This window comes from Canis lupus, chromosome 22 (assembly GCF_048164855.1).
Source record: "Canis lupus baileyi chromosome 22, mCanLup2.hap1, whole genome shotgun sequence".
In the NCBI taxonomy this organism is placed as follows: domain Eukaryota; kingdom Metazoa; phylum Chordata; class Mammalia; order Carnivora; family Canidae; genus Canis; species Canis lupus.
In genome coordinates, this window is record NC_132859.1 from 43457466 (window position 1) to 43470108 (window position 12643).

At 43.4% G+C, this 12643-nt stretch overlaps 1 protein-coding gene across 8 annotated transcripts in view; it reads right to left on the reverse strand.

Moving 5' to 3' along the window:
• Positions 1 to 12643, reverse strand: part of MOBP (myelin associated oligodendrocyte basic protein) — a 54212-nt gene that overhangs the window by 25504 nt on the left and 16065 nt on the right. For 5 of the 8 annotated variants that reach the window (XM_072793259.1, XM_072793260.1, XM_072793264.1 and 2 more), the window contains 2 exons: positions 1036 to 1245; positions 488 to 754 (listed from right to left, as the gene is read on the reverse strand). The exons of 1 other annotated variant lie outside the window; for it this stretch is intronic. In XM_072793259.1, the coding sequence (XP_072649360.1) occupies positions 488 to 754; positions 1036 to 1241 (473 nt within the window). In that variant the 5' untranslated portion in view covers positions 1242 to 1245. Of the gene's footprint in view, positions 1 to 442; positions 755 to 1035; positions 1246 to 12643 lie in introns of all 8 variants that reach the window. 2 more of the 8 variants (XM_072793266.1, XM_072793265.1) reach the window with 2 other exon arrangements.

Below are 12643 nucleotides of genomic sequence, written 5' to 3' on the forward strand. Positions count from 1 at the left end.
TATGATATATGGAACTCTTTGGTATGCAATCAAGTTTGTTGAATGACTTAATAAGTGAATGAATGAAGGATCTTGCCACTGAGATTAACATCAGATGAAATGTCAGGAGGATGGGTGCATGAATTGGCTGAACCAGTTCCCTCATGACCCTTCCTCCTCTCTCTGAGGCACAGTGTTGGAGGGCCTCATTTACACAATCTATTACTGGGGTGGATCTCTGAGTTGATAAACTAATCAACTGATCAAGTCCTCCTAGACTAAAGAAGCAACTGATACTGCCATCGGAAGTACTGTACCCGCAGCTCTATGAGGAAAACACAAGCCACACTAGTTATTTCAAATGAGGGGATTTAATGCAGGGAATTGACACAGGTTTGGCAAGGCCAAGAGAGCACCATTGAGGTAACCCAGATGTTAGTAAATACATGAGGCAGCTACTAACCTTAGGGCTGGGGGAACAAAAGGGAAGAGATGGTGTTACCAGAACCTAGAAGCTTTGATGGGGGACCCCCCACGGCTGGTGCCTGGCCCTCTCTGGGGGCTGCTGCGCGGCGGCTGCTTGGACTTCTGAGGGGGGCGCTGCTTGGCTGGTGGTGGTCGGACCTCTGGGCGGGGGCGTGGTTGACGCTCGAACCTCGGAGGGGACCGTGGCTTGGCCGGAGGGGACCGTGGCTTGGCCGGTGCTCTGACCACGGCGGGGGGTGCAGCTGGCTGGTGCTTGGGCCTCTGAGGGGACGTTGCACGGCGGCTGGTGCTGAGGGGGCCAAAAGAAGCTGGAGGCTGGAGCCATGGCTCTCCTCTGCTGCTTAAGGGATGCTGACAGGAGCTGGAAACCGGGAGGCAGGCCCTGCTCCCCCTCCCACCTTCCGATCGCCCTGCAGCACCTTCCAGCGGCAGAGTCTAGTCTAACGGGGAGCGGACTGCAGGGCGTCGGGGACGAGCAGCCCAGAAATCGCAGAGCAGAGCAGGCGGGGGCGTGGAGCGAGAGACCGCAGGCCGCACCGGCAGATGCCCGGGGCAGCGCAGACCACTTACCTGGTCTTCTGGCAGGCACAGCAGATCCAGTCCTCTTCTTTCTTCTGGTAGAAGCAGCCACTTTTACAGATGCTGTATTTCCGATCCACGATCTCACGTTTGGAGTTGAGGAAGGTGAATGGCGGGCAGCAATGTATGCTGAAGTGCTCTGAAAACTTCTGGTTCTTGGAGAGTCTGGGACCCTCCTTAGTCGTTTTTTGACTCATCTCACTAGAAATCATTGGAGCAAGGAGCAGTGGGGAGAAATAAGACAGCACATGAGGCGGGGAGCTTTCTACTCAAGGAGGCTACTCCCTGCCACTCCCATAGGTCCAATATTAACATGCAGCCTTGTCCTACACCCTGACTCTAGAAGATCAACTTCTTGTCCAACTCTATGGAAAGGAACTAAATTAAGAGTTTATTGATTTTTATTTGCACAGTTTTTAATCATGTTTTCTGAAAATGGACACATTTTCACTTATGTTTTAATGACCCATTTAGTGTAAGAAAAATATTACAAAATCAAACATATTTGTGGCAAAATAATAGTCTAGGTTTAGGAAAGGCGTTTTCTCTAAAATATAATAATAATATTTCGGTACTAAAATTATAATCAACATTCATACAAAATTACTACATAGCAATGAAAAAGAACGATCAACATGTTTGCATTTCATAAACATAATCTTGAACAAAAAAAGTGGTGCACAGAGGAATACAAGCTGCCTGATTCAATTTACATGAGGTTCAAAAATAGGCAAAGCTAGTCTACAGTTCTAGAAATCAGAACATAGCTATGTTTGGAGAAGGTGAAGTCCGGCTAGGAAAGGGCACCGGGAGCCTGTTGAGGCCAGAGAATGTTCTGAGCCTGGATCTGAGAGGGATCGCTTTGGGTGCACATGCATGTCAAAATTCACTGTGGGAGCCTGGGTAGCTCAGTCGGTTCAGCGCCTGACTCTTGACTTAGGCTCAGATCATGATCTCAGGGTCATGACATCGAGCTCCCTTGGTTGTACTTCAATCTGGCTTCTGTTCCTTTCCTTCCAAAGAAAAATGGTTTTCCATAGCCTCCCAGAGACCTCCATGCTATCAAACCAGTTGTCTTCTTTGATCCCTCTCTCCATCTAAAGGCTTCCTCTCCTGTCACACTACATTCTCCTAGAATCCCTTCTCCATCTCTAACCCCTCTTTATCCTTTGGATAAAGTTTCACCCGCTTTATCCAAAACCACTTTGTCCAAAACTTTTAATGTTGCAGTTCTTTGAGGTACAATAAACATAAACAGGAAGTGATTAATGGGGTCATCTTCAACCATTCAGTTAAACACTTATATATTTAGGTCAAGCGAGCACAGTGCCCAGCTGCTGTCAGGGACACAGAGCTGAATCATCACGGTCCTCAAGAGAGTTATCCACAATCTGGGTAGACAGGCAGCCAAGGATGCACAAGGGGTGTTGACAGCCACAAAACCCACTTATTGAGCCCAAATCTGTACCAGATCCTGAGGGAGTTAAGGGGATGGTTCAGATTAACATCCTGCTAACAATGAGCTTACAGTGTAGAGGAGGAATATTACATAGATGTCAGTAAGTGGGATACAAAGACAGCATGTTCTGCAACATGAGAATGTGTGGGTAAATTGGCCTGGAGGGCTCACAGGAGAAGGACAATATGCTGGGGTGGGGAAGCAGGTAGAGAATCATGGGGACAAACATCACATCTCACCGTAAGGGTTTGGACAGTCAGAGATAAGAGTTAGTGGAGGGATGGGAATGGTTGATACCTAAGAAAGACACAGAGGGTCAACTACAGTCTGCCTGAGAGCCCACTCTGTCGGCACTGCAGTGTGGGAGAAGCAAGGGTGGCCAGATGCAAGTGATGAGGCAGGACAAGAGTTAACTGTCATCGTGAAGGATCTAGTCCTGGGGACTGGGAGCCCTGTCATGGCCATCAGCCCATCAGTCATCAAAATAGATGAGAGAGAGGGAGATCATCTCATTGTCTGGGATATGGTGACTTGAAGGCACTCAGGACATTCATGGGGAAGTGGGCACCCAAAACACAGCAGCTACGGCTGTCAACTTGTGAGTCCTTCAACTCCTGGAAGAGGCACAGCCTTGGAAATGGATGTGGTGAGTATGAACTGAGCGAGGAGTTGGGCTGGAGAAGGCTGCCAGGAGGAGTCACTATGTTCAAACTACCGAGAGAGGGGCAAGGGAAAGGAACAACAGAGGCAGCCAGAGAGGTGGGCGGAGGAACAGCCTCTTAGAAGAGGAATTTCCAAATTTGCAGAGAAGGACATGGCCAAGAGTACCCAAAGAAACCCTTAGGGCAGACAGGCATTTTTCAACCAACCAGAAGCTAAAGTTGATTTTTAGGGTCTGATTCATCCCAAGACTCTTAAAGATCTGTCAAACTCTTACCCAAGTTCTGCACAATGTGGCAAAGTTCAGTGCAAGTCTCTGCTCTAGTGGGAAGCGATGAAACACTCCAGAACTAACCTGTAGGAGTCATTTCTTTAGACTCCTAGCACATGGAGACAATGTTACTCAACTTTTCATGGCCAACCCAGACATCCACCAATTTCTCCAGTTTTCTGGAATCCTCTTTTCCCAAATGGTTCAGGCATTCATCACAAATAGCAGAAAATCTAGCACCTGCCCTAAATTTTAAAAAATGACTGGCATGGAGTAAGACCTGTGATTCTGAATTCCTGCTCTGACTGAATTCTCAATTCCCACCCACTTGACTGATGCCTTGGCTCACTCCATGCATGGCCAGACCTTCACCCAGCCATCTCTTCCCCCAGCACAGAGAAAAGTTCTCAAATTCTCATTGCAGGAATTTTCTCACCCTCTGCCTTCCCCCAACAAGTCCAGCAGGAGGCAGTCTCACCTCCTGCTATCCTCCGTGTATGATTCCCTAAAGGAAAAGCAGTTCCCTTCTGTGGACCTTGACATTCTTCCTGGGCAAGCAGATGAAAATTCATACCCCCTTTCCCCTAGTAAAATGTTTATAGTCTATGGAAAGTCTCTGGCTACTATTTCTCCTGCTAGCAGAAACCCAGCATTTAGTTGCTGGGGTATCTGATTAATTGCGTATACTCCCTGCCTCTCCAACTCTGCCCCCCAACAATGCTCCAGCTTAGGAATACTAAGCCCCACGTGCTAAGCAACAGCAACACACACGCGAATCATCCTTTCCCAACACTCCAAGCTTACTAGTAAATTAGTTATAACCACAGGCAAACAGTGGAGGAAAGAACTCACGTTTTCTGAGCATCCATTACATGGCGGTTGCTTCATACACTTCACCTCATTTTAGAACATAGCATCATCACCAACAAACTAAAGATGAGAGAAGCTAAGGAACAGGACCAACTCCATACAGCCAGAAAGAGGCAAACAAGGGATATAAATCCATATCTGTGTGACTCCAACATCCCAGGTCCTTTGACCAGACCCATCACTATCTGTGCCTCCTGTGCTCAACCCTCTTCTCCCAAAAAGGTTGGACTTTGAAGGACTGGAAATGGGCCTAGGACGGGATATGGCTGCATAGATGCAAGGGTTTATGTCCCAGGGTGAGAAAGCCTGTAAGTTGGAGAAACAGCTCACTCCAGAAGGAAGAGTAGAGAATGGGTTGGGGAATATCATACAGCATGGTGTCCCTGCCAGAGCAAGAGGCCCATGAAAGGACACTAGAATATAAACTCCGAGTGTCCTGGAGGCAGTGTGACCCTCCTCCATCCCTTCCCAACCAGCCCTTAGTGGGTTTTAAAATCTACATTCAGGGATCCCTGGGTGGCACAGCAGTTTGGCGCCTGCCTTTGGCCCAGGGTGCGATCCTGGAGACCCGGGATCGAATCCCACGTCGGGCTCCTGGTGCATGGAGCCTGCTTCTCCTTCTGCCTATGTCTCTGTCTCTCTCTCTCTGTGTGTGTGACTATCATAAATAAATAAAAATTAAAAAAAAATAAAATAAAATCTACATTCACTGTTGAAAATTAGAAAACTTGGATGGATAAAAACAATAAAAATTCCTAAATTTGTATCCCATAGTTAACACAAAATATTTGAACATTTTTTCCTTTTACAATAGTTACATATAAATATATAGTTAATAAAAAGCAGGATCATATCTTACATACTGTTCAGATTTATATACTTGGAAAAACCATTCATTTTATTTAAGTTTTACAGATATACACATTATTTATAGTATTCTTATGGCTTTTAAAATCCGTGATAAATTTATAGTTACAACCCCCTTTATAATTCATATATTTGCATCTTGTCTCATTTTTCTTGAGTCATCTTGCCAGCAGTTATCCGACTTTATTATTCTTTTCAAAAGCAAGCTCTTGGTTTTCTTGCTTGTTTCTTTCTCTATTTTTTTCTAGTTCATTAATTTCTGTAGACATTTATTATTTCTTTTCTTCATTTTTTTTTCGGCTTGTGTCTTTTTTTCTCTATTAAGTTTTTTTAAAAAATTTTTACTTATTCGTTTGAGAGAGAGAGCACAAGAAGAAGGATAAGTACAGGGAAAAGGAGAAGCACATTCCCCACTGAGCTGGGAGCCCAACACAGAGCTCAATCCTAGGATCTGGAGATCATGTTTTGAGCTGAAGGCAGACACTTACTCTGAGCCACTCAGGTGCCCGAAGTTTATTTATTTTTTAAGTAATCTCTGCACCCACTGTGGGGCTCAAACTCATGACTTTGAGATCAAGAGTCGCATACTCTTCTGACTGAGCCAGCCTCGTGCTCCTCCTCTATTCTTGAGTCAAACACTTCTCACATATGCTTTTATGGTTAGAACTTTTCCATTAAGTACAACTTTAGCTGTATACCAGAAATATGACTATAAGTCATTTTCACTTCATTTTGAATATAGCTGAGTTCTTCTTTGATTCATCCATTATTTTTTAATCTGTCACAAAATTTTCAACTGTACATTAACTTCTAATTTAAATGCATTCTAGTTAGAGAAAGTGGCCTGTGCAATAATGACTGTGATATGTGTTGAGATTTGCTTTGTGGCCTAGTTCATAGTCAATACTTTACAATGTTCCACATGTGATTGAAAAGATTGCGATCTTTTCTATAACTAATATGTAACAATTTAGGATTGTCTAGTGAAGGTAAAAATGTGCACAAACTACCATCTAGCATCTATTCTTAGGCACAACAGCCATCTTGGATCATGGCTCAACACCGCAGGGGAAGCCAGCGGAAGAGCAGAAAGACTGGAGAAGACTGAGTGCATTGACTATGGAGTTGCTGTTCTAGGACTAACTCTTGAACATTAAACATCTTTTTAATTTTTTAAAAAAGATAATATGACATTGAATAAATAAACCATTCATGGCACACGTTCATAATAAATTATAAATTAAATATGGAGGCTGCCTAATACCTAAATGTTTGGATCTTTTTATATATCGACCTGCAAGATGCAGCCTGCATTGTGGTCAAGACTTCAAGTTCTGGTCTTAGGATAGCTGGGTTACAACTTGGCTCTGTGCATCAGCCAAGAGCCAGACTGAAAAAATCTATATCTTCATGAACACTGAATATCTTTTACACAAGAGACAAGACAAACTTGCACCTCATTTAAACTACTATTATTTCAGTTACAAGCAAGCAAATACAATTCAAATTAATATGCTCAATTTCGGGCAGCCCGGATGGCCCAGCGGTTTAGCGTGCCTTCAGCCCAGAGCCTGATCCTGGAGACCCGGGATCGAGTTCCCCATCAGGCTCCCTGCGTGGAGCCTGCTTCTCCCCTGCCCCCCTCTCTCTCACACTCTCTGTGTGTCTCTCATGAATAAATAAATAAAAATCTTTTTTAAAAAATATGCTCAGTTTCTTCATCTAACTGGGTGGCTTACAAACAACAGAAATTTATTTCTCACAGTTCTAGAAGTCAAGCAATCCAATATCAAATTGCAAGATGAGAACCCCTACCTAATTCGGAGATGACATTTTTCTTGCTATGTCCTCACATGGTGGAATGAGCAAGGGAGCTCTCTGGGGTCTCTTATGAGGACACTAACTCCATTCATTAGGGCTTCACCTAAGGACCTCATTACTTCCCAAAGGTCCATCTCCTAACACAATCACATTGGAGGTTAGATTTCAACATACAAAGTTTGGGGACACAAACATTCAGTCCATAACAGAAGAGAAGAACAAATAATAATAATGCTTAACTCAAGAGGCCTTTGAAAATATTAAATAAAGTAGGTAAAGAACCTAACACTGTACCTTATGTAAATTACTCACTTAATAAATTCTATTTCCCTTTCATTGAGAATTCAAACAACCTATCTAATTCTACTGACTCCTTCAGACACATTCTCAATGAATCTCAGTGGGTTATTTCTGATGACATTTAATTCAAGCATTAATTACATCTTTTTTGATGTTAGTGGCTGAAGACAAATCATTATGAACACCGCATGATGTTTTCACAAAAGATGTCACCTAATTGCAGAGCAAAGACAACATGAACTATCTGGCAGGATGGAGAATTTTAATTTTAAACTAAAATACAGTCTCCAGGCTTTCCAGATATTTCTATATACTCTAAAACTAAAGAGGAGGAAAGTGAGGCATGTACTTGAAGAAGGAGAAGAAGGGAGTAAAAGAGAGGAACCAAAGGGAGGGGAACATGAACCTCACCCCACTATTTATTGAATACCTGCTATGTCCTGGATGCTTTATATCCATCATTTCTAGTTCCCAAAATAATCCTTCTAGGTAGTCCCTACTCACACCATTTTAGAGATGAGGAAATTGAGGCCTGAAGGAGTAAATGCTCCAACATCATGTAATAATAATAATAAAACAGCAAACTCATCACAGTCAATATGACTAGGTGATTGCCCAATATCCATTCTTCCCTTCAATAACAAATCTGGATTTTGCTTGGTACCATGACATACCCAGTTAAACATGTACAGCTCCCCATGTGATCATGTTCTGACAGTGAGCTGCAGGCAAAAGTCCATAAGGAGATGACCTTTTTTTAATGATAAGGCTTTATTCAAGAAGGGAATGCTCCTGGGGTGCTTGGGTGGCTCAGTCGGTTAAGCATCTGCCCTTAGCTCAGGTTATGATCCCAGGGTCCTGGGATCAAGCCCCATGCTGGGGGTGGGGGGGAGTCCCTGCTCAGCAGGGAGTCTGCTTCTCCCTCTCCCTCTGCCACTCCCCCTGCTTGTGTTCTTTCACTCTCTCATAAATAAATAAATTAATTAAATCTTTAAAAAAAGAAGAGACTCGGGGCAGCCCCAGTGGCGCAGCGGTTTAGCGCCGCCTGCAGCCCAGGGCGTGACCCTGGAGACCGCGGATCGAGTCCCATGTCGGGCTCTCTGCATGGAGCCTGCTTCTCCCTCTGCCTGTGTCTCTGCCTCTGTCTCTCTCTGCATCTCTATGAATAAATAAATCTTTAAAAAAGAGAGAGAGAGAGACTCTTCTTTGGTGTGTGCATCCAGCCCAACCCAGCTGTCTCCAGCTCCTAGTAGGTAGGATTATTTCACACTTGGTCCATAGGGCTCCTTCCCCTTGCTTCCTTCCCATCCAACAACTGCACAGCAAACACCTCCATCATCTTTGCCCAAAAGCAAGTCATTTCTTCAAATCTTTCCAGAGCCTTCCCTTACCCCAAAGAGAAACCATCACTCCTTCCTCTTTCATGCCCTGACCTTGTGTACTATACATAATTCTGGGAAAGCATCTGAAAGCTTTTGTTACCCTTACCCTTTCACTGCTTTCTTAAAAATTCTGCCCTTGGAATCTTGTTCAATGCCTGATTCAGAACAAGTGTTCAGTCGATACTTGATTAAAATGACTGAACAAGGATGTGTCCCACAAGTGCTGCCTGTCTCCAGATGTCCCCACAAGGACCTCTGCTCTGGCTCAAGCAATAGTGTATGTTCAATGAGAAGGTAACACAGAAAGCGACCTTTCCAAATGACCTTGAAAGTTATAAAACTGGATTCTTCAGAAAAAAATTTTTCTGTGAACCCACTACATCTTTTCTTAATTCATGCAAATTAATTAGGAAGCTTTAGTCAACACACACATCCAATTACATATTCTAGAAATGGCATTAGCATCTCTATATAACCACCAGCTGTGTTTAAACATAGCTTCACTATTCCCTAAGGAGAGACTGCAGGTGGCTTTAGAACCCTAAATATAAAATCGATTTCCTTCCTTTTATCCATCCTTCCTTCTTTTCCACTATGTTTTCTTAAAAGAGAATAGGGAGGTGAGGTAGTTATTTAATAGCATTGGCATGTGGCCCTTGTCTTAGGCAGTCCTCTGGTAAGGAAAGACAATGCAAGTAGTGAGCTGACATGTTGCAGCTATGTACTCCTTACATCCACAGGGCATCACAGGAAGTCAAATGTGGAAATGGGTACAGGCTCTGTGCAGTGAAGAGTGGATGAAAGTCAGTACTTGGGAAACACAGAACAATCCTTCAGTTCTTGTCAGAGCCATGAGCAAGGGCCTGCACTTGTCTTGTTTAAGGAACTCACCATGGGAGAGACAGGAGGCCACCCTTCACCCTCTCATGGTCCAAAACCAGTGAGAACAATATTCTGGCTTCAGAAAGCAAAACCCCAAAGGAAGATAATGATCAGTCCCGAGGATGTAATGTGTTATATGGATTAAGGAATGGAATGTTTAACATAAACTTGGGGAAATTTTAATTAAAAACCAAAGCAAGATGGGGCATTGAGTGTCACAGTTGGTAAAGTGTCTCTTGGTTTCTGCTCAGGTGATGATCTCATGAGTCTAGAGTTGGAGCCCTGCATTGGCTCCACACTCAGTGAGAAATCTGCTTGAGTTTCTCTTTCTCGCCCTCTGCTTCTCCACACCCCCACCCCTGCACACGATCTCTCTCCCTCTCTCTCTCAAATAAATAAATAAATAAATAAATAAATAAATAAATAAATCTTTTAAAAATAACAAAGCAAGAAATTTTATTTTATCTTTTATTCTTTTTTTAGCAAGACATTTCAAATCCATACAAAATCAACTCTGTTGCACCCCCCAAAAAAGGACTTTTTCATTTTTTCATTTCATAATTATATAATTACAGTATTACAAGGCTATTCACGCTGAATACTAACTGGGAAAAGAGAGACAAAACTAACTTCTGAATTTATTCTGCCTTGATCATTTCTGGCGTAAATTATCTCTTCTTATAAGTGGTCAGCTAAAGTTCAGCTCCTTGACAGAACTATTCCTGCCCTCCCTCTGATCCTTCTAAAGGTGGATAAGGGTATGGGGAAGCTGGTGGTCTTCATGGCTATGAGGGAAGAGGTGGCTAGTTTGGGTAGTATCCTCGTCTGCTGGCCATGGAATGCCATAGCATGAATGACGCAAGTTACTGCTAACCCCAGCAAAGCCACTGGTCATCAGGGTCCCTATTCAGTAGCCCCCTACTCTGTCCTCTCAGCTCCTCCATATCTACTTGAGGCAACCTCTGGCTCCTGTGTGTGTCATGTGTTACAGGTGGGGAATCAAGAGTCCTATCTTGGGACCATTGGCTTAGACAAGCTCCCCAACCGAAGCTGTGCATTGATTCATGGGCCACACTAGATGGGCAAAGCCAGGGGCTTGCAACCTGTCCTCACTGCTCCTACTCAAGTGTGTCAGTAGGACCCATCACCCACCACACGCGTATACACAATTTCAAACCTATCTGGATGATTCCACCGCACCATACCACAGCCCCTGCCATGATTCTGAGGCTTCATCTGGAGAAAAGAGAGAACATGAATGTTTGCTTCTTAGCTTTCTTTCTCTCCCCCTACCTTGAATAAGCTTCCTGGAGTGCAGAGTTCCTCCATAAATTCACAAAGTGGGGATCCCTGGGTGGCGCAGCGGTTTAGCGCCTGCCTTTGGCCCAGGGCGCGATCCTGGAGACCCAGGATCGAGTCCCACATCCGGCTCCCGGTGCATGGGGCCCGCTCCTCCCTCTGCCTGTGTCTCTGCCTCTCTCTCTCTGTGTGTGTATGACTATCATAAATAAATAAAAATTTAAAAAAATTCACAAAGTGAAGAAGGCTTAAGCAAATAAGGACATGCTCTTCTTAGGCCTTTTTTCTCCTTTACCCAACTCCTCCCCATTATGGCTATAAATTCTCATTAAATCCCCTACTGCCACCCTATCTGCCTTCAAGTGATTAGGAAAACAGTAAGGAAGAGATGGGAATAACCAGGAATTGCAATTTTCATAGACTTGTCTCAAGAACAACATGAAATGTTCAATTTTTAAAATACTAAGTTAGGGGCACTGGTCTACCTCAGTCAGTGGGGCGTGCAACTCTTGATCTCAAGGTTGTGAGTTTGAGACCCATGTGGAGATCATTCAAAAATCAAATCTTAAATATAAACAAACGAACAAATAAATAAAAATAAAATACAAAATTATTTCAAAAGCATGGAGAATAAACTTCAAGTGCTTAAAATACTTATAAATCTTGAATGAATTTCTGTCAAACCTTGCCTCTATTTTACAATTTAACATTTATTCTCTGAAAAGCAAAGACCTTGAGAGTAATAAAATCTTTAACCTTTCATTCTAGAAGAAGAGACAGAAGTAAAACACATTTTCCAGTAATAATGTAAGAATATGGACGGGAAATACTAAATGGCTTTTTACTTACTGGGAGGGACATTCTCTGGGGAGATGGTAGGAAAATCCCCAACTTAATTTCTGCATATTCCCCAAGAAACAGGGGATAGTCTTTCAAGACATTGTTACAACAGAAAAAGTACAACATTCATTATTCTATACATTTTTTTTAAATTAGGCTAGCTTATGAAAGGAGAAGGTGGTCAAGGAAATCTTAGTATTTTTGTACAAATACAATGGAATTGGCAAGGCTTTGATTTTTGTTTAATTATTGATATTCTTATGATTGATTAATCATGGAAATATTAAGTAGCCATTTGAAGGCTGACTGAATATTAGGCAGCCCTTTTACAAAGTGAAAGAAGCTGTATTAACATAGAAAATATGTTCAAAATACCAAAGTGAAAGGCACAGGAAGCTGGATTATTTATTGCATGCATCAACTGGAGGAAGCTGGCCCTTGCAACTAAAGCCAGCTGACAGCCCATGTGGTAGTGTCTCAGGTACTCCCAGACATCTCCAGTGGTTGTGGCCTCAGCCAGGGTTGGTATAGGAACCAGAAGGCCCCTAGCAAGGTGGCTGCAGGCTCAGACACTGTCTTGAAGAGATGAGCTACTGGTCCTCAAGCAAACTTGGGCAAATGTTCAGGCTGGTGAGCTCCCTCTGGAGCATCAGGAGGAATTTTGGAAACAATCTGTGATCATAAATGACAGAGGGGACCAGGTGACCCTGGTGGGAGAGGGGCCAGGCAACATCAGGCTGCACATGTAAAAATTATACACAGAACAAGACTGAAGTAAGTACAGCCAAACACAACACTAACACTCAGCCATTCATTCAAACAGCTGTTGAACGCTGAAGTGCCGGGGGCTGAACAAAACCGAGAGGGTCTGGGTACTTGCAGAGCTCAGGGAATGTGGAGGGAGACTCACTAGGCCATCTCAAGAACAGGATAGCCAATGTATGACTG